The following is a 23,532-nucleotide window of genomic DNA, read 5'->3' on the forward strand; positions in this document are numbered from 1 at the left end:
AGCTGACAAAGATAACACATCAGGCTCACGTGCATCACATCATATAGACTGCAATACTGAGACAGTCAGTAATTATAAGCTGTTTGGTTGAAGCTACAGTAGCACTGTACATGCGCTAACTGCGACACAACAGTTCCCACTACAAAACCTGATCATTTATCAATATATTCAGATAAATATCAACTTGTTCTTGAGCTAGCAGATTACCTTGAGGGTATTTATGGGACTTTTATGTAAGGGTGACATTTAATCATGTACCCACTCATTACTGTAAGAGAGTGGAGGGGGTCAAAGGCTTGAGACAGACCCTGAAACGCTAGCTGAACGCATGCATGACGCACATGCATTTTGTATGTCCCCTGTCAATCAACCGTAGCCGTGGAAACCAAACACTGGGGGCTAACGCCATAAGTTGCCTATTAGAGGAGGTTTGGTCCCACATCTGCCCCTGCAACATTCATTAGCAGGCTGAATTATTGAGCATGCTGATCTCTTTACTACGGCAGAACGCCTGGGTGTTACCCAGAATTCACCTGGCCACCTCCCACCAAACTCAAACTTGAGCACATTCTCACGCTAATCACTAGCTCTGACAGGAGACTTGGAATACTTAATGCTAAGGAGTTTGTTTCCTGTAAATTTAATGACCACAAATTTCACTGAACTTTTGTCTTTTGACTTCAGTATAAACCAGTTGTTAAAAAAAATTGACAAGCCATGCTTGATTTACACATATAGTCTAAAATCCCTGGCGAAAGCTAGTCGTTAGCATTCCTATTCATCACAATGACATAATTAGCCCGCTTCACGCTTTTAGGAGTTCTACAAAATATTGGTCACTGGTACTACTATACTATACAATACTATACTATACTATACTCCTATTGTAATATGGTAAAATACTGGAGAAACACATCAGAATAAGCTGCTCATTTTCACCAGGGTACTGTAAACTAAAACTAAAACTATTAAAAACATTGTTAGCTGTAATGCAAAAATAAAAATAAAATAAAATAAAAATAATACTTTATTATTATAATAACTTACTGAAATAAGTTTAAGTAAAAAAAAAAAAAAATAATAAAAAAAAATTAAACCTAAAGAGTAATATTTAAAAAATATTATAAACATCAGAATAAGCTGCTAGGTTTTGGCTGCTAAGTTTTATTATTGTGAACTAAAACTATTAAAAACATTGTTACATGCAAAAAAAAATAAAATAAAATAAAATAAAATAAAATAAAATAAAATAAAACTGAAAAAATAAAACTGAAATAAAAAATTATACCTAAAGAGTAATATTTTTTAAAAAGGTAGCAGCACTTAACAAAATTACTAAAAAATGTAAGTAAAACTAAAATAAAAACTGAAAATATCAAAATATCAAAATATTAATACAAAGCATAAAATTATATAAATAAACTAAAATAAAGAGAACTGTTTTTTACTGGCCTTCAATGGAAAAACAGGCTTTTTACAAACAGGCACTAACTTTTTAAAAGCTAACCAGCCAATCCTGACACCCTGGACTCCATCAGACATCATTTCTGTTTAAGTCAGTGACCTTTTACCCCTCTAGGATCAAGTCACGCCAATGTGCAGGTCTGCTTTCATCGACCCCTGGACCTCTGCCCTCTTACCCTCAGAACATGTGGATATACAGTACCACTCACTGTCTGACCCCATGCTCTGCTCTCAGATACACGTCACATATCCTTTAACAAAATGCAATATTATATTTTACTCTGTGGCACAAGACAGTCTTCTCTCAGAAAAAAAAAAAAAGATCATATAGGTTTGGATTGACATGATGGCAAATTGTATATTTAACACCAGCATCTATCCTCGCATGTACACCCGGGCTCCAGACAGCAGTCAGGTGGATGATGGGAAGGCTGGAGGAGCTCCAGAGGTCTGGCAGGTGCGCTGGCTCAGGTAGCATTACAGACAGCTGGAGAGCACAGCACAGCTCACCTCCAGCCCGTCAGACAGGAGACGCATAACCCATAATATAATCATACGCCATTCTTCACGTCTCATCTGACACACAGCAGATAGAGAAGTCAAAGAAACACGAGCCAGCACACTGATACGGACTCCCTTTATGAGTGACACCGTGGCCACCTGAAGACCCACGCTTTACCCGTTTAAGCTACTTTGTAGTCGACTTCTCGTGTAATGCAAAACCCATGCTTAATGCAGGTCTCTAATGCAGATCTCGTAATCAAATCAAATTGATGGACCATACTGATCAAAACGTGCCTGTAGTAGCCATTATTTAAGATAAAACAAATAGTGAAATAAGGACTGTAAATAGGTACATTTACACATCAATGACGTACTATATTTATTTATTTATTTATTAGAGCTGTGACGAGTTCTCGCAAGATTAAAATGTGTCGAGATTTCTCACTGAGGTGAAAAGCAGTCTCGTGATATTGCCATGACGGAGCGTGAGGGTGAAATTAGGATAAAATATGCCACTGCTACGTTTCCATTATGCCTCCACTGTCGTTTTGTTTTTTATAAAAATAAAAACCATTTAATTCAGTTGGGTAATGATTTCTTCAATCCTATACAGCTCATCCAACATGAACAGCAGAGCCGTATGTAGTGCAGCTGGAATCAGCATTAACTGATCACGTGATGAGATGACTGACAAGACCATGGCGGAGGATTCGTTGCACAACAGAGCCTAAGCGTCTGATAAATGTCTTATCTTGTAGAATGCGTGCTCAGCACCGTTGCTCTCTATTCACAGAGTACGCACAATTGCGAAAGCGAAAGTAAAACGCAAGCGCGCATTCAAATGCAATTTTAATATCCCGCATTTTGAAAGCCAACCCTGATGCATGCAAATATCTCCCAATATGAAAGCTATCTTAGGCTGGGCTGTGTAGTTGTAACCATCTCTTAGCTCTGTATATGCTTATTTGAATATTGAGAGAGTACTTTGATTATGGTTGCACTTATTGTTTGCATTTAATAAGAGAAAATTGTGTTATTCATTTTTATTTATACTGTTTTTATTTCTATGATCAATTTGTGGGAAGGAGTTCAGTTAGGATTCATGTACAGTAAGGTCTGAAGAGACTCATATGAAATCATGCAGGAGAGAAGCCAGTCAGTTGAGTTTGTGACAAAACTTTTACTGCATATGATAATTCATACTCAGAAAGTATAACTGAAATGACATTCATTACAAGATGATTAGTTAAAACATTTCAAATGCACCTGCAAACTATTTTTCTAGTCATGTATTTCGTCAAATCTCGTGTCTCGTCTCGTGAGCTGTCTCGTCACACCCCTAATATATATATATATATATACACACACACACACTAATGATTTATACAGAAGAGTTGTTAGTTCAATAAAGTGTTACCAGCAATTTTTATGGATAATTAATTAATTAATTGATTAATTGATCAACAAACCATTTAATTTAAAATTTTGATGAACTGATAGCCTTTTTGACCATTTATTTCAGCACTGTCAGTGAAAGGTGAGTCGCATCCACAGAAATGGCACATAATTCAAGGTTTATCTGGGAAATACAGCTTTTTGAGGGTTGAGGGCAAAGATTAATCCATTCAGTCTTACTTACGTCTCCGGCTCCTTTGGAGGCTCTGTTTGCAGTTGGTTTTGGGACTTTGGGGGCTGGAGAACGTTATTAACCAGATCAGTGATTCCGCTAAAGGGAAACCACCTGTATGAACAAGCAGACAGCGCAACTCAATATCTGGTCGACAAGCCTGCTTCCAGTCGAAATACGCACCAATATCATGACAACAACTGCAGTGCAGCTACATTTATGAGGAACACACATAAAGGATACAGCATGTACAGCTACAGGAACTACTAGGACAGAGAGAAAGAAGGAGAGAGAGAGAAAGACAGTAACAGACTAGTCTCGGCCCACGGACCGTCTCATAATCATGTACCAGGTTGCTATAAACATTTCTGAGGAAGAGCAAATCACTGGATATGACAAAGTGGTCTTTTTTTTTTAGGCACTTAGCAGCAAGTAAACTAGATATGCATGAGCAAAACTTTATATTCTGCTCTTTTTTTGAGTTATATCTATGAAATAATCAATATTTAGCCTATTACTTTTGGACAAAGAGGCAGTCTAAAAAAAAATGGCACTATGCGATATTATTGCTTTGACTGAACTGGAGCTTTGAACTTTGACTGAACTTTACAGCAGAACTAAACTGTTTGCATTAGTAGCTATGTTTCCATCCACCTATTTTAATGTGCATTTTGGAATATAGCATAAAAAAATGCTGGATGGAAACCGCAAGATGCGCATAAATTCTAAAAATGTGCATAAAAATCATATGCGCTCAATTGAGTCGGATACATTTTTTATCCGATAAGAAAACTACGGTGGAAACACATTTACTGAATAAATTCCTTGATGCTCATCAAAACATTAATGTGACTTTGCGATGGGATAGTGTCATGAGAAATCGAGTATCCCCCCCCAGGAATCTGGTCTCCTTTAGGACCCAGGCAGTAATGCCTGATCAAAAGTTGTTATCATGATGTCTTGACTAATTATAACCTATTTCACCATTTTATGATGTTTAAGTGCACAAACAACATGCTTGACATATAAAATAAATGCCTATGTATTGCATAATAAAACAAACTGGAAACACAACGTGCCTAAAAATGTATTCTTTTTTCATAAGGATAAGGATTGTTGCAACATACTATGTTCTGTAAAAGTAATTTAATATTAATTTTACACAATAATAGCAATGTGGTATAGTATATAATATTACTATTATAAACAATTGCCATGCTAAGTACACACAAACATCATTCATTTGAAACATGTAATTGGGAACTATATTGGAAGCAAAAACCATACCTAATATAATATAAGCTAAGCTAGCAGGCTAATCGGGTAGATGTATGCTAATGCTAGTACATAAGCTAACTAAAAAAAAACAGTAAGAACGAGAAACGCTTGATTTCACAACCTATAGCTTCAGTTATATACTAGTATATGAACCATATAATTTAAAAGACATTAATGGTCATTAAAACGCATTTTAAACATGATTTTGCAGGAATTATAATTAGGCACTAAAAATACTACCTTAAAAGTCCATTGAACCAATGGGATCACTTGGGGTCCTAAAAGAGACGCGATTCCCGGGGGGACTTAATTTCTCACCACAACAGCATAACTGGACCAACCAGCAGACCGATCTCGTTGCACAGCATCTGAAATGCTGTTTTGGTCATTCTGAAATCCTGAGCAAAGTCTGTCGTCAAACTGGTCTTACACGAATGCATTCCCAAACAGCATGTATCCGCTTCCAAAACTAAGATAATGTGATCGTGTTTATTGCATTTTGTCCGCGTGCTCTGAGGCGCAAGTAATTTATTATAGGCTATATGAAAATTATTATATAAAGCGGCTTCTCCTATTGCAACAACTTCCATTTTTCTTAGTGATATTTAGCGCCAGTTTAACAGGAAGTGACGATTTTGTTCTCTTTGACTCACTGGATGAAAACGCTGATTTATTCACAAATGTTTTATGCAAAATTCCAATTTTGAGCATATGTTAAATTTGCAACTTTGGATAAGGAAGCTATTGAATCATTATTTTCCTGTTTATTCCTGTAAAACTGCTTTAAAACAATCTGTATTGTGTAAAGCGCTATATAAGTGACTTGACTTTTCCAGCATTTCTCGTATATTTGGCCGCGGACAGAAAATGATGTGCAATTTTCCCCACAGAGTTCAATTATTGTGGTAAAAACTCTCTCATATAAACCCACCCCTAAATGGAATGTACAAACAAGATGAGACGTGATTGGTCGCTTTACATGTTGGTCAAACAATCTCTTCCTGTCTAAGTGGGCGTTTTGTGGCTGGAATAAGAACAAGTGGACTTTGCTGAAAGTGAAAAACCTGGCTATGTAAGACTAGAGAAAAAAGAAAAAGAGAAATACAAAGATAGAGTACTGAGAGAAGGGGAAAAAAAGAAGAAGAGACACACTCAGCCAGAGAAGGAAGCAAAGAAGCCGGAGCGAGTGAAATGAATTTTGCATCCATCAGCCTGGGATATGGTCAGTTATCCACAGATATAGAGAAAGAGATCAAACAGTGTCCATGTGCAACTCACAGAGTTGACAAACAAGCAAAATAAAGCAGGACTGATGCATCCAGCCTACATGTGGATGAAGCTGCCAAAAGCTTTTCTAATAGAGCCATAACAGACTGCAGGCAGCCAATCACTAGAGAGAGGAGGGGAAAAGAGCCGCCAATCACAGAGGAAGCCACAACAAATGCACACGCCACTAACCAGGCAACCTTGAGGTCTCTAGCTAAGAGAAGCCCACACAGAATCTGTGCCTGGAGAAAAAACTGCAGAATTTTAACCGCCAACAAAGTTCTGACCCTTTATTGTTTGTTTACTAAATGCTTTGGCTAATCTGATTATGATTTTAGTAACCAATAAGAATATTCTGCAGCTTTTGCCCCAAAATCAATGCGGAAAATGCGGGAAAAGTCCACAGAATCTGTCTAGGCCTGGCTGAGCGTTACTTACTGGACTGGCTGAGACTTTGCATCTTCTTTGACCCTAAAAATAAAAAAAAAATAAGTCAACAAAAGTGCAGGATGACAACAGAAATTAAAGACAACATAAATGGCATTCTAACAAAATCAAACAAAAAAAATTAAAACATAAAAACACGGACACACTGGCAAACAAAGATAAACACATGTGATGTACTGGGCGGTATGACTACATATGGCTTTAAAAGTGACACATCCAATTATAATTTTGTCATAGCGGTTTTATCATTTTAGGTTTACAATTGTAAGTCAATTTATTTTTAACACATGCAACCTAATTTGATTTGTTGTGAATATAATATCTAAAATCTTACATAATATTATATTTTGATTTGATATTTATATATATATATATATATATTTACTGTAAAATAAAGTAGCTCATCATTATTTATCTTTAATAAGATGTGGTCGCACCAACCACCCACCATTACATGTGAAACAAACTAAATATGCAAATATATATTATTAACATGATCATTTTAAACATATACACAAAAAGAAAACATGCAAAGACATGGAATACTTAAATATTTTAAATAAAAAGAAACAGAAAACAAACACAGGGACATTATCTTTCTGCCCTCCACAGATATGTCGCACAGGAGGACCACACAAAGAAAACACACTGTCCACAACACACAGTCCATCAGACTCAATGTGTTCAGCTTAAAACAATAAAAAAACATACATAAAATAAATCCGCCACAGCATTACGCTGTAAGAACTTAAGTAGCATATATATATATACAATCCACAAGGAAAGAGGGTTAAGGAACCCCCAAAAATCAGAAGTCCTGATAAAACTGCTATGAATGCTGTCCTGAATGCATGATGTACAGATTCAGATCATGTTTAGGTAAATCTGGACCCCCTTTATCACCTGTCAGATCATCTGTGCACATGTGTGTGAATTTAAGCAGAAAAAAAAAAAACATCTGAATGTGAAGTTAAATATTATATTTTCTCCTGAAACATTTTGTGCAAAATAGTAAAACAGTGTGGCACTGCCCTCTAATGGTCAAATATTTTCTTATATTAAGGGACGAATGCCAACCTCTGCAAGTATATTACAGGAAAAAGTGTAGCATATAGTCAAACTTGGATTATATATATATATATATATATGGCAAGGCAGCTGCCTTTGGTTTCAGTCACACATTAGCGTTGGGCAAATGAAGCAAATGCTGGGTTAATTTACAGAAAAACTGCACTAGTTAAGCCGTGACTCGCAAGTATTGCATGTGATGTTCTAACCAAATTAGCCCTCTTTCTGAGCTGTTCTCAGACTGTTAATTTAACCTCAAATGACTGTCCTCGCTCCTCCTCATCCCTCTCTGTTCTCTCTGTATCTCGGCGCTCTTGAGTGGAGGTGGAGACAGAGGCCTCATTGATGTGACAGCTATAGAATGAGAGCTGACTCATCACTTTAAATAATACACCCCACATCTCACCATCAGAGTCTCAGCACAGTCCTCTTAAAGGAGTATTCCAGCTTATTTTCAATTTAACATCTCTCAACTCCATCTGTGGCCTTACGTATGAATCGGTTTTGTAGAACAAAATGGGAAATGCATCTACAACATCTACAGTAATATTTGTAATATTCCAAGAAGGTTAACGTTAAAATCAAGTACAAATAACATCACGATGTTCCGAAAATGTTCTCAGAATGTTTTCCCTCAATGTTATGAGAATGTTCAAGTAAAAACAGCAACATAAAGACTTTCCAAGAATGTTGTTCTAATATTAATGATGTTATAAGAAAATTCTATATATGTTATTTAAAGAATGTTTCATCTTGACATAACCTTTACAAAACAGTGAAAGTTGTGGGAATGTTCCCTGTTAGCTGGGTTCTAACAATGAGTGCATACAAAAATGTGTATTAGTAGAGATGTAGGGCCACATTCAGACTGTCAGCAATTTTTTTTTTTTTTGCATATTCAGATTTTATCCAGATGGGTTTTTGAAAGTCTGAACAGTAAAAAACCACATATGGAGGTGGTTTGAAATGCGATTCCAATTAGATTTTTACAGATGCATCTCAGTCTGGACACTCTGGATGCTCAAATCGGATTTTAAACTGTCTTTTGCGTCACTCTTTACACGACACACAACGAAAACATCAAAACTGGTGACAGAAATGCCAGAAGTAGAGATGCACAGATACTAAATTTCTCTGCCGATACCGATGGCTGATTATTCAGAATGATATCGGCCGATACTTCTTAAGGAAAAAAATCTCTCCCAAATAATGCTGCAAACTATATAGGGGACCCTCTCATTTGATACACTATAATATTAGAGGTTACAATTAACGACAGAGGTATTATATTCAGCTACTATTTATTTTCAGATATAATAATTACACTCAAATAAAAACTGAAATGTTTTTATAAAAAATATTATAAAAACTTGTCTTCATGGCAAACTTATGAATAAGCTCCCCTCTAGTGTTTTTTTTTTAAATAGCGAACTAAGGAACTGTGAACACTGGAAAACATTCCTGTGGTAAACATGACATTATGTGATATATTGATCACAAGCTGTTTTATTGACGTCTTTCAGCAGTTGAAACACAGATTACATGTAATTACATAAGGCATGATACATTCTGGTAAGTTGTACTGTATCTTTCAACGTACCTTTTGATGTTCATGCATGTTTTTTGACATATAACTTGTATTAAAGTGGAAGAAAAGTGCGTTCCACACTGCCGCTTGATCTGAGGCGCTACAGTCTCTCATGTCACATTTAAGAGTGTCAAAATGCCATTTATTGTTTGAATTTTGTGATAAAATGTACAGAATTTTAAAAAATCTGCTGTTTTTTTATCGGCTGTTTTTAAACAATCGGTCGATGGCCGATAGTGATAATAATAGCTTTTATCGGCCGATACCGATTGTTGGCCGATACATCGGTGCATCTCTAGCCAGAAGTATTCATACGGTATTCAAATGGTATGTCCAAAGATTTTGCTATTTTCCTGTGCGATGGAGGAGTTCTGTACCGCAACTCGACAGGGTGCTTATTTGGAGAGCGAGGTGATGCACCTCTATTTTTTCCTGCATCCGTTTTGAAACCCTCGTCACATACGTGTGTACGCCTATGTCCTTACCAAAGCAACCCATGCAGATAGGTTGGTTATTTCTGGACACACAAATCTTATTATCACTTACAATTAATAGTGCTGGCAGTCTGCCTGAAATGATCTGATTTGAGAAAAAATCTGATTTGCCTGCAGTCTGAACATGACGTAAAACAGTCTAAATCAAATATACTATCTAAGTGGAGTTTGCTCCATGTAAACAGTGGCATGTTTAAAATAGCACGCATCCGGTGAGCAGTGTGCACATTTTCTGTATACATAGCACTATATTAATTATACATGAATTTATTTAGTCATAAAACAAGGCTACATTTAAAAGGACACCAATGAAGAATGATGCTTTTGCCAGCAGATAGTATAGTTAGGACATCTACCAGCAGGGGCTAACAGTTCCATGCTAACCAGCTAAACCCTGACCACTTCAGCTATTTCTAGCAGAAAATGACTAACATCACCTTTTAATAGAAATGTTTTCCTCACTTCCTCTTTCTCAAAGCATTATAAACAATACGAGATGGAAAACAGGACTATTACAGGCATATTGTAAGGTCATTCAGAAATTAGCATGCTCAGCGATACTGATAGTTGCCATGTTATTAGGAGAGTGTGGCATTGTGTGAGGTTGTCATGTTAACCTTTACGCAGCGGAAACACTGGATTACACATTCATACACACACGTTGTGAGCATTATACCAAAATGTGCTGCACATGAAAGCAAAAACATGACTTGATTAACAACCAAGTTGTGATTAAAGGGGTCATATCATGAGAAATCAAACCCAGTTATCATTAACTAAAACTAAAACTATTCAAAATATTTTTGTTAATTGAATTAAAGCTAATATAAAATAAAATTAGATTTTTTTAAAAAAATAGTCGTGCAAAAAAACATAAGTGCACTACAAAGAAAAAATAAAATAAAGAAATGCATTTGACCTGTTTTTCAGCTGGCACTAAAGCGTTGTTCTGTATGAAGTGTGTGTACGTGTGGACACACTGGCCTCCTGCTGTCAGCGATGCACAGAAGAGGAAAGTCCTGTTACATAACACAGAGCTGAATCTCTGCATGGGGCATAATTACTCCACAATTACAGCTGCCAGTGTGCCAGTCTGTGCTGGTCAGTGGGGCTGGCAGTGCCCGCGCTCTCCTCTCTGCCTTCAGAACCAAAATACAGCAGCATACACAGCCTTCAGGTTAAAGGAAAAATCCTGGCATATTGTAATGTTTCCCCTCTCTCTCTCTCTCTCTCTCTCAGTTTGTAAAAAAACATGGGAAAAAGTTTTTGTGCTTGTGCAGTATGCAAATTTTCCATATGCAGAGAGTACTTCATGTTGGTCAACATAGGCTGCATCCCACAATGCTATGCACTCAACTTGACCTTTCAGTAGCAGAATGATCCAAATATAATTTTTTTTTGTTTTTTACTGAATTAAAGTCGTCATTAAACGGAAGTTGTGATAGTGTTTTTTTCTCTACTGTGACATATCCGAGTGAAACGGCTTCTCAAACAAGAAAAAATGTAGGGCGGGACTTGATTTTGTCCCCTGGGAATTGATTGGATGGTTGTGGTTTGCTATTTGTGGATCTCATGTGAATGACAGGTTGCTCCGCCCTTGCGCCAGTAAACACATCATCAGAGAAGGGAAGAGATGTTTCTACAATGGGGGTGGGGGGTTAATTTTAAGAAAATAATGATGGGCACAGATAAATAATTTATAATAAATGCTGCAATATCCCATAAAAAACAAGAACTGTCCATTTTGATTTAATGGTGACTCACATACAATGCGATTAGGTCATGTGATAATGTAGCATCTCATTTATAATGCCACAAGCGACATGCAGTTTAAAATTTAATGGTAAAAATACTTTAAGTTTTTAAGCAAAAAAAGTACATTTTTCAACCTCAGTACATAGACATGAAATGTAGACTACCGATCAAAAGTTTGGTACTTTCATTCAGCAAGGACACACTGCAAAAAAGACAGTAAAGACTTTTACATTGTTACACATGTTTTTATTTCAAATAAATGTTGTTCTTTTGAACTTACTTTCTATTTATCAAAAAATCTTAAAAGATGTATTACAGTTTCCACAAAAAAAAAAAAAAAAAAAAACTTTTCACATTGATAAAAATACGAAATGTTTCTTTAGCAGCAAATCAGCATGTTAGAATGATTTCTAAAGGATCATGTGACACTGAAGACTGGAGTAATGATGCAGAAAATTCAGCTTTGCATCACAGGAATAAATTACATTTTTAAATATATTAAAATAGAAAACAGTTATTTTAATTTGTAATAATATTTCACAATATTACTATAGTTACTGTATTTTTTGATCAATTAATTGCAGTCTTCTTGGTGAGGATGAGAGACTACTTTCAAAACTTATCTTTCAAAAAATATTACAGACCCCAAACTTTTAAATAGCCTGGAATGTTTCTTTAAAGCTCTAAACACAAGATTTATGATTGCATAATTATGTGAATGACTGAGTGTGTGACAGGTGGAGGGACAGTATGAGACCACTTCATTTTTATGAATGTGGAAATCTGTGTGTGTGTGTGTGTGTGTGTGTGTGTGTGTGTATGTGTACAACAGGTGGCAGAATCACTGCAGGAGTTTAGCAGAAATGGTTTAATCTCATGCCAGAAAGAGCCAGGTCAACATGACCTGCACTGTACCATCTGAGAGACCAGAGTGCCACTGAATAAACACACACTTGATTAAACCACAGTACACAAGTTACCTTAAGAGGCAGAGTATGTGTGTGAATGTGAACACAGGCACAGTGTGCTGTCTTGCTGCATACTGCAGTGCCTACATAGCATCCTAACAGAAACTGAACCTTCATAATTATAGAATTTTGAAAGTTTTACATGGGAAGCAACTCCATGTGCCACACAACTAGAGCTTGTCTCAAATGATTTCAAAAGAGTTTGGTTTTAGCATGTTGCTGTTGCGCTAAATGGACATTTTCAGGGTTCTCAAGAGGCAGAAGTCATCAGAGTTGGTACAATGCAAAAAAAAAAAAAAAAAAGTATCTCAGTATTTCCTCAGTATTTTTGTCTGGCTTTGCAGACAAAAATCTAAACATTCCTAAATCAAGAAACTTTTACTTGAGATGCAAAATGACTTAAGACATTAAGTCTTATTTTCTTAAGTCAGTTTATATACTCAAGTAAATGCATCTTGATTTAAGAATGTTTAGATATTTATACTGGAAAACCAGACAAAAATAATGAAAAACATTTTTTTTGCAGTGTATTTTACATTACTATTTTATGGAAGCTTGTTTTCACCACTAAATAAAAAAAAATATAAAAGGTAATTGTGACTTTTTATCTCACAATTCTGACTTTTTTCTTGCAGTTGCGAATTTGCATATCACAATTCTTTTTTTTCTCAGAATTGAGATTTAAACTCGCAATTGTGTTATAAAGTCAGAATTGTGAGATATAAAGTCACAATTCTGTAATTGCAGTTTTAAATCACGCAATTCTGACTTTTTCTCAGAATTTCTCAGAATATAAACTCACAATTGCGAGTTATAAAGTCAGAATTGCATGATATAAACTCGCAATTGCATCTAAACATTCCTATACGTTAGATATAAACTCGTAATTCTAACTTTTTTCCTCAGAATTTTGAGTTTATATCGTCAGTCTTTTTTCTCTCACAACTGGACATTTTAACACGCAATTGGGAGTTTATATCTCGCAATTCTGATTTTAAATCTCACAATTCTGACTTTATATCTTACAATTCTCACTTTATCTCACGCAATTCTCACTTTATAACTCGCAATTCTGACTTTATATCACACAATTCTGACTTTATATCTCGCAATTCTGACTTTATTTCACGCAATTCTGATTTTAAATCTCGCAATTCTGACTTTATATCTTACAATTCTCACTTTATCTCACGCAATTCCCACTTTATAACTCGCAATTCTGACTTTATATCACACAATTCTGATTTTATATCTCGCAATTCTGACTTTATATCACGCAACTGTGTGCTTATATCTCGCAATTGTGAGGAAAAAAGTCAGAATTGTGAGATAAAAAGTCACAATTACCTTTTTTATTTTTTATTTCATGGCAGAAACAATCTTCCATACCATTGCTCCAGTAACAAAAGAAAAAAAAAATATTGACATTGAGAGATTGATTACATTGATCAGAAGAGAGAAACATGTCAAATTTGCCATCACTCCCACAGTCGTTGTATTAAAAACTCTCTCTCAGCAACCATAACTAGTTTTCTGTCATTTAATGCCAAGGTAATAAACTACAAATTATTGACAAATAATTATACAAATAATTGACATTTCGCCCGCCATCTTATTTTTTTTAATCACCGAGCTTATCGCATTGCATTATGGGATTACATTCTTTGCAATGCCCCTTAAACAATTTCACCAAAAGGCAGCAGCATAATTAAGTTGCCTACTTTTGAAACCTTTAAACACTCCCTATGTTGGGTTTTGGAACACAGCATGACCACATGCAAGCACAAAGGCTGTTCTTGAGCCAAAAGCAAGCTAAATTTACAGCTTGCCCTGCCCTCACACAGCGATGCCTGAAATAGCAGACGGGTTCAAGGCGGTCCATCATAGCGACAGACACCTGTTCATTAGGACCATTCAGCAGGGTGGCAGGGGAAGTGCCTCCCTTGAACACATTTCCCTTTAAAAGAGGATTAGCACTGAGGGAGCTCTCGATTCCAGCTGTCATCGGTTCCGCAGTGGCATCTGGATCAAAAAGCAATCTCATTTGAGCTCGGAGTGCCGCGATTGGTCGCAGCAGACCCTGGTTAACCTTTGAGTGACAGCTTTAAATCCCTCCTCACATTTAGAGCCGCCCCATACACCCAGCTTTCAGAAATACACGTTCACTTTTCAGATCCATAAGCAGATGTTGCAACATGATCCTAAACACAAACAATCAAGATGATGAGCATGTAAATGCCAAATGAAAATGGAGAATGTGGCAAAAACAAAAGCCTGTTATGGTACAGCACTAATTTGTGCTGTTTTTAAGCATATGTTTCCTGTAAATTCTGTCCATTTTATGTTTATTCCTGGCAAGAATCACTAAAATAATTTAAACAAGCCCCAAACGATAAGTATTACACTTCAGTGAGTAACATGTCCCACAAACATGAATGATACCTCAACTCATCTAGCTTGTTGTGTGCTATTACATTTTTAAGAGATCACATCTGCAATGTTGACTTGGCCATGCTGGGGGGCATCTTAAACCAGCTTGTTTCTAAGGCTACATTCAGACTGCAGGCAAAAGTGGCAAAATCTGATTTTTTTTGCTCATATGTGACAGATGTTTTTTTCATAACAGTGTGAACAGCACAAACCACAGGGAATCTGATCTTTTCGATTCATATTTGGGACACTTTCATATGTGGTCCTAAATCAGAGACAGGTCTGATGTTTTGCAATGCGACCTCAGTCTGAACAGTTAGTTCTGAATTCATGCGACTTTTACGTTACTCTAGATCAACATTCGTCACAATTCTGCGCTGATGGGAGTCATGGGAGTCACATACTGTTAGTTCTTTGGTCAGTAAGTGAATATGGAAGACGGCGTTGTGCCGAATTATAACCCCCACCAGATTATTGTTAAAGGGGTCCTTGAGTATGATCTCCCTTTTTTAACTTTAGTTAGTGTGTAATGTTGCTGTTTGAGCGTAAACAATATCTGCAAAGTTACAACGCTCAAAGATGCAAAGGGAGATATTTTCTTTTACAGAAACACGCAACAAAGGAGGCGAAGCCATGTTGGGCTGCTTTAGAGAAGAAGAAGAGTTGTTGTAGTAGAGTGTTGTTACCATGCCATCATTTTACGCCGGACTGGAGTTGCACAAAATGGCGGCACATGCTAGTCGATGAGTTGAATCAACTCCACAGCAACTACATAAATTTATGCACTAACCATTCAGAAACGTCCAGATTCATTCTAAAAGTTATAACCTCTTCCTGAGTCTCTCCATCAGTGTCCGACTCATTTTTGCTGCGTGAGATTCTCCAGCTTTGTTGTTGTTGAGCAACCGAAGCGCAAGCTGTTAAAGCTCCGCCCTCTTTTGGAAAGAGGCATTTAAAGAGACACACAAAAACGGTGTGCTTTTGCTCAAATTTGACAAGCTATAATAAATGATCTGTGGGGTATTTTGAGCTGAAACTTCACAGACACATTCTGGGTACAGCAGAGAATTATATTACATCTTGTGAAAAGGTGCAAAATAGGTACCCTTTAATAGATACACTACCATTCAAAAGATTGGGGTCAGCAAGACTTTTACATTTTTTTTATGCTCACAAAGACTGCATTTATTTTTTTATTTTTTTATCAAAATACAGTAAAAACAGTGATTGTGAAATATACAATTTAAAATTTCTATTGAAATATATTTTAAAATGTAATTTATTCCTGTGATGCAAAGCTGAATTTTCAGCATCATTACTCCAGTCTTCAGTGTCACATGATCCTTCAGAAATCATTCTAATATGCTGATTTGATGCTCAAGAAACATTTCTTATTATTATCAATGTTGAAAACAGTTGTGCTGCTTCATATTTTTGTGGAAACCGTGATAAATATTTTCCAGGATTCTTTGATGAAAAAGTTAAAAAAACAGAATTTAAACAATATCTTTACTATCTTTACAACTATAAAACTATAAATCAGCTGGAGAGCAACAAAATGGATAATTGAGAAAAATGTAATTTGTTTATAACTATGATTTTTTCTATGATACATGGTTTGATATTTTGTTATCTAACGTAATGATATTCGGATATTTTTAAACATGGCTTAAACATGTCCAAACCCTTTTGGGGTCACTGTGAAGCCACACGTGCACATACGTATAAACCTGATCCTGAGAAAATGGAATAACCGTCATTTCAGCTCTAGTGGGTAACACACATGTGGCTGTGCTGTTGTCGTGCCTGTGGGTGGGGGGAGGGTGCGGGAACATCTCTTAAGAGTAAGTTACAATAATAGCCTACATGACTAACAATAGAGCGGTAATGGATACTCCTAGCATTGTTGGAGAGCGCAGTTTCCTGTCCCTGTCCAGTAAGTTAAACGCTGTCAGTATGCGTAACACATGTGTTAATGTGGCCACAAACACACACACACACAATAACAACTGTGCCAAAAAGTCATTAGTGTGGTTACCAAATCCGATCGGACCGGGTCAGACATAGGACACCTATCATTTCCCAAAGAAATTATATCCAAAGTAGCATCCATCCTACATAAGCAGTCGACCGTCACAGCAAAAACAGTGTCATGGACTCAACAAATACACATGAACCACCGCATTAAAGGGTGGGTTCACCCAAAAATGAAAATTCTTTCATTAATTACTCACCATCGTGCCGTTTTACACCCGTAAGACCTTCGTTGATCTTCGGAACACAAATTAAGATATTTTTGTTTAAATCCGATGGCTCCGTGAGGGCTACATAGGGAGCAATGACATTTCCTCTCTCAAGATCCATAAAGGTACTAAAAACATATTTAAATCAGTTCATGTGAGTACAGTGGTTCAATATTAATATTATAAAGCGACGAGAATATTTTTGGTGCGCCAAAAAAACCAAAATAACGACGTGTGTCAAACCGCCAAACTGCTGAAATCACGTGACTTTGGCGCTCCGAACTGCGGATTCGACACGCTGATTCATAACGCTCCGAAGCTTCCTGAAGCAGTGTTTTGAAATCGGCAATCACTAAATAATGAGTTATTTTGGTTTTTTTGGCGCACAAAAAATATTCTCGTCGCTTTATAATATTAATATTGAACCACTGTACTCACATGAACTGATTTAAATATGTTTTTAGTACATTAATGGATCTTGAGAGAAGAAATGTCATTGCTCCCTATGCAGGCCTCACGGAGCCATCGGATTTAAACAAAAATATCTTAATTTGTGTTCCGAAGATTAACGAAGGTCTTACAGGTGTGGAACGGCATGAGGGTGAGCAATAAATGACAGAATTTTCATTTTTGGGTGAACTAACCCTTTAAAGGAACAGATCACTGAAAAATTAAAATAAAAAGTCTGTCATAATTTTAACATGGCATCCCATTAGCTGACCTAAAACCACACGAATCTGTCTTTCTCACTCACTGATTAAGAATGGAAGAAGAGTGACCGATTAAACGAATGCCTGTGAATTTTCTCTTCAAATCCTGGTCATATGAAGCAGCTGAATAGGCATTTAATAAAAACAATTCTGCCTTTTACATTTATTTTGTTTATCATCTAAATGTAGGACAATCCCAATAATAAAAAGCACCATAAAAGTAGCATGAAAGTTGTCCATACATCTTCTATGAAATTTGGAAAAACACGAGGCTGAGTAAATGACGCCAGAATTGTCATTTTAATTCATTTACTGTAGAAAGCACTTGTCATTCCCAAATTTTATCTTTCTTGTCAAAAAATGCACATAAATAAGCTCTCTTTAATATTATATTTATCTCTCTGCTGTTGCACAGTTGCCAAAAATGAACATTCTTGTCATTATTTACTCACTCTCATGTTGTTCTAAATGCGCATGACTTTCTTCCTTCTGCAGAATACAAAACAAGATATCTTGAAGAATGTTGGAAACCAAACAACATTGGAGCCTATTGACTTCTATACATTTCTGAAAATATATTTTATGTTCTAGAGAAGACAGAAAACCATACAGGTTTGGAAGTACATGAGGGTAAGTAAATGATGAGAGAATTTAGATTTTTGGGTGAACTATGCCTTTAAAGGATCAGGCATCAGCTCTCAGTGCTGCTGTCCAGGGTGCTGAATCTGATCTTACAGAGTCACAGACCAGCACAATCTAATCTCAGTCTGACCGCCCACTGACCATCTGATACATGTACACCAAAATAGCAAGAGCTGCTGAAATAACCAGTTACAATTCCATTGTCCAGTTTTACAATGTTTACAGTCATGTTTAACAGGCTGCCACAATGAGCATATCTGAGGGAGAACTAGTCACTAGACAAGGTTTATGGTACTGAATCCAAAAAGATACTACAACAAAGTGCCTTTTTCAAAACTGAGTGAATGAGATTTACAAGCAGAACTACACTAGTGTTCAAAGTTTGGGGTCAGTAAAGACAGTTTTTGAAAAGTCTCATATGCTTACCAAGGCTACATTTATTTGATTAATTATACAGTAATATTGTGAAATATTATTACAACTGAAAAGAACAGTTTTAATATATTTTAAGATGTAATTTATTCCTGTGATATCAAAGCTGAATTTCAACATCATTACTCCAGTCTTCAGTGTCACATGATCCTTCAGAAATCAGTCTAATATGCTGATTTGTTGCTCAAAAACATTTCTTCTTATTATGAATGTTCAAAACTGTTGTGCTGCTTAATATTTTTGTGGTAACCGTGATAGATTTTCACAGTTTTAGGATTCTTTGATGAATAAAAAGTTTTGGGTTTTTTTTTTAGATTTTGTGATATTATAAATGGTTTTACTGTTACTTTTGATCAATTTAATGCATCTTTAATGAATAAAAGTATTAATTTATATATTTTTTTATTTTTATTGAATGGTAGTGTATATACTACAATTTTCTGTCTACAAAATCATACTAAATTCAGACAAACAGAAATTCTGATCACACATTTCTGCAAAGTTCTTGTTTCGGTACAATGCAATTTCCAGAAGTCAGGAATCAGGATCCAAAGATTTTATCAGTCTGTTTAACAAAGTTACACATTATACCAGACTGCTGCGAAGAGAACTTCTGAAGAACTAGTCACTGCATTTGCCAGGCAAATCCTTAAAAAGGTTTTATTTGAGGCAATTTGTACCAAGTAAACTAGATATACACAAGCAGATTTGTATGTTCCACTTCATTTTCAATCAGATACATAATTATTACATAGTTTTTGACAAATATAAATTTGGATCACACATTTCCGCTAATTTATTCTGTGTTCTCTGTAAAAACAGCAGCAGAGACTGCAATGTCACATTTTATACACTGGTCATTATTGCAACATCATCTATTTCCAATAAACTTGCCCCTAAACAGCATGAAAAAAAACAAAAACATGTCAGTCAGGAAGTTCTCAGAATTCTTGGCTAGAATAAACTGCAAACTGGACTAGACTTTAATAGAAGAAAGAAACCATAGAAGAAACATCTAAAAAACACTGATTCCCCAAAGAACCTTTCAATGAATAGTTCTTAAAAGAATTTATTTCTTAGTGTGAAGAATATTTTAAAAATCCAAAAAAAAAAAAAAAAAAAACCTTTTTCCACTATAAAGAACTTTTTGTAGAATAGAAAGGTTCTATGATGTTAAAGGTTCTTCAGAGAACCATCAATGCCAATAAAGGTGTCCATCACACTGTGTCAGAGCACTGCACAATGAATTATCTCATAACGATCAGTTTGTGTTCTGCTGATTACATTAGAGATTTTCACTCTTGGCTGGGGGTTGCACAAGGACAATAGCGTCCCTTTGAATCAGCATTCATTCTATACTCCCATCAATCAAGCAGATGAAAGCCGCTCAAAAAGAAGCATCACTGGAACAAAACAAACTAACCACAGGGAATGAGCCAACAGACTAGAAACCTAGAAACCAACTTTCAATGGACAGACCGGTTTTATCCAGCCTATACAAGCACCTGAGAAACAGCACGGTGTGACGAGAGTGTTCCCTTGCCACCTGACATCTTGAATGGTCCAGCAGGCATCGATACACAATGATTCCCCAGCGAGAACGCACTGCCTAATGGCTCACACAGTTACGGTTCTACTTATCGTCAGATGATCTGGTTGATCCTGCAGGTTTGTAGTGACTCAGATAAGAGAAACCATTAAGACTAGAATGAAGAAACACTACAGCAATGCACCATGTGATTAAACCTATACTGGATCTCATCAAAATACACTACTGTTCTGGGGTCAGTAAGATTTTTAAACTGTTTTTGCAGAAGTCTCTTCTGCTCACCAAGGCTGCATTTATTAGATCAAAAACAGTAAAAACAGCAATATTGTAAATATTATTACAATTTAAAATAACTTTTGTATTTTAATATATTGTAAAGTGTAATTTATTCCTGTGATGGCAAAGTTGATATAGTGATTTGCTGCTCAAGAAACATTTCTTCTTTTTATCAATGTTAAAAACAGATGTGCCGCTTAATATTTTTGTGGAAACCATTTATATTTTTTTCAGGATTCTTTGATGAATAAAAAAGTTTAAAAGAACAGCATTTGCTTGATATATATTTTTTGTAACGTTATAAATGTGTACTATGGAAGCTTGTTTCTGCCACGGAATAATAAAAAAAAAATTGCGGCTTTTTATCTCACAATTCTGACTTTTTTCTCACAATTGTGAGTTTATATCACACAATTCTGATTTTATAACTCAAAATTGTGAGTTTATATCACGCAATTCTGACTTTATAACTCACAATTGTGAGTTTATATCACGCAATTCGGACTTTATATCTCGCAATTGTGAGTTTATCATGCAATTCGGACTTTATAACTCGCAAATGTGAGTTTATATCACGCAATTCGGACTTTATAACTCGCAATTGTGAGTTTATCATGCAATTCGGACTTTATAACTCACAAATGTGAGTTTATATCACGCAATTCGGACTTTATATCTCGCAATTGTGAGTTTATCATGCAATTCGGACTTTATAACTCGCAAATGTGAGTTTATATCTAGCAATTCGGACTTTATATCTCGCAATTGTGAGTTTATCATGCAATTCGGACTTTATAACTCGCAAATGTGAGTTTATATCTAGCAATTCGGACTTTATATCTCGCAATTGTGAGTTTATCACGCAATTCGGACTTTATAACTCACAATTGTGAGTTTATATCTAGCAATTCGGACTTTATAACTCGCAATTGTGAGTTTATATCTTGCAATTCGGACTTTATAACTTGCAATCTCGCAATTCGGACTTTATATCTCACAATTGTGAGTTTATACCACACAATTCGGACTTTATATCTCACAATTGTGAGTTTATATCACACAATTCGGACTTTATATCTCACAATTCTGACATTATAACTCGCAATTGCAACCTTAGCCTATATCACACAGTGCTGACTTTATAACACACAATCGCGACTTTATATCACACAATTCTGAGAAAAAAAGTCAGAATTGTGAGACAAAAAGTCATAATTACCTTTATTATTTTTTATTCAGTGGCATAAACAAACTTCCATACTTTACCTTTTGATCAATTTAATGTGCTCTTGTTGAACGAAAGTATTAATTTCTTTCAAAAAATAAAATCTTTCTGTCCCCAAACTTTTGAATATCAGAGAATATTTTTCAATATTTAAAAAACATCAGGTTACAGTCCATTTTAAAATTTGTTTAAAGAATAGTTCATCCAAAAATGATTTTTGGTGAAGGTGAATACTTTACTCGTCACCATGTTATTCCAAACCTGAATGACAGCAAACATACCAGAACAATGACATCTGACATCAAATCTGCCATGACCTGTCTTAAGGCAATTTCTAATATGTGCAAACATTAATGACACAGGAATTTGTGGAAGAGAGGATGATTTTTACCACATACTGACAAATGCTTTTTGGATGCTTTTAGAGCTGATGGGTAGTATCGCCCATCTCCTTTTATGTTAAATGGAAGATAAAGAGTTTTTATAATGACATGAGGGTGAATAAAAGATGACAGAAATTTTGGGTGAACTGTTTCTTTAAGAACATCCAAAAAGTAATTTAAATACTTCCCAGATGGAGCAAAGAGATTAGATTGAGAAATTGGGCCAGACACAACTCAAAAAACCACTGCTTCACAGAAACAATATCCTTAAAGGGATAGTTCATCCAAAAATGAAAATTCTGTCATCATTTACTCACCCTCAAGTTGTTCCAAACCTGTATGAATTTCTTTCTTCCAAAGAACACAAAAGAAGATATTTTGAAGAATGTCAGTAACCAAACAGTTGATTGTCCCCATTGACTTCCATAACATTTTTTTCCAACACAGTATTACAGTTCTTACTGGCTGAAATGCAGTCTTGGTGACTATAAAAGACTTCTTTCAAAAAAAATTTTTTTAAAAATTGTACCAAACCCAAACCTTTAAACAGTAGTGTAGTTCAATACTCTCACCCCTTGCTTCTGCTACCATTCCCACAATTCCCTGCACAAAACTGCAACACAGCTCCCACTGAGAATAAATTGCTCACTCCATGCAAGTGGACACTTAAAGTAAGCATCATGAGGACCAAACTCCAAACCTGACTCCAAAAAAGCAAACCGCTTTCTAAAGTGATGTTTAAAGTATCACCCAAGTGTGTTTGGCATCTCTTCATTAAGCAGTCATTCTATGGCATTATGGGAGGTGAATGTTGCCTAATGCAACGTGATCTGACTGCTAGTTCTTCTACTACCCCAACAGAGCAAAGAGAGCAACTTCAGTCCAAAGCTATTAATAGTCGCCCATGAATAACGTGAGGCTCTTCAGGATTTGCATGCAATCAGCTTCAGATGAACCGGTGCCACATCACACTCTCACATTTCTGCGCTCATTTTGACTGGCCGGCACACACACTAGACCTGCTTCCTTCCATTGCTTCACTATCATTATCTTGACATATAAAGATGAAGGAAAGAAGTCAACAAAATCATTTTACTTCTGTAATCTGACTTTTTTCCAAGTGAAGCAGGATAGTCAAACAAGAAAACACGCATGGTGGGGTTTGATTTTATCTGCAGGACAT

At 35.8% G+C, this 23,532-nt stretch overlaps 1 protein-coding gene across 39 annotated transcripts in view; it reads right to left on the reverse strand.

Annotated features, from left to right (window-relative positions):
• The window catches only part of rims2a (regulating synaptic membrane exocytosis 2a), a 201,347-nt gene that overhangs the window by 166,440 nt on the left and 11,375 nt on the right, over positions 1-23,532 (reverse strand). For 26 of the 39 annotated variants that reach the window (XM_051864840.1, XM_051864850.1, XM_051864846.1 and 23 more), the window contains exons 3-4: positions 6,578-6,610; positions 3,608-3,709 (exon numbers count right to left, since the gene is read on the reverse strand). The exons of the other annotated variants lie outside the window; for them this stretch is intronic. In XM_051864840.1, the coding sequence (XP_051720800.1) occupies positions 3,608-3,709; positions 6,578-6,610 (135 nt within the window). The remainder of the gene's footprint in view (positions 1-3,607; positions 3,710-6,577; positions 6,611-23,532) is intronic. 39 annotated transcript variants of the gene reach the window in all.

The sequence above is a fragment of the Ctenopharyngodon idella genome, chromosome 16, assembly GCF_019924925.1.
Source record: "Ctenopharyngodon idella isolate HZGC_01 chromosome 16, HZGC01, whole genome shotgun sequence".
Classification (NCBI taxonomy): domain Eukaryota; kingdom Metazoa; phylum Chordata; class Actinopteri; order Cypriniformes; family Xenocyprididae; genus Ctenopharyngodon; species Ctenopharyngodon idella.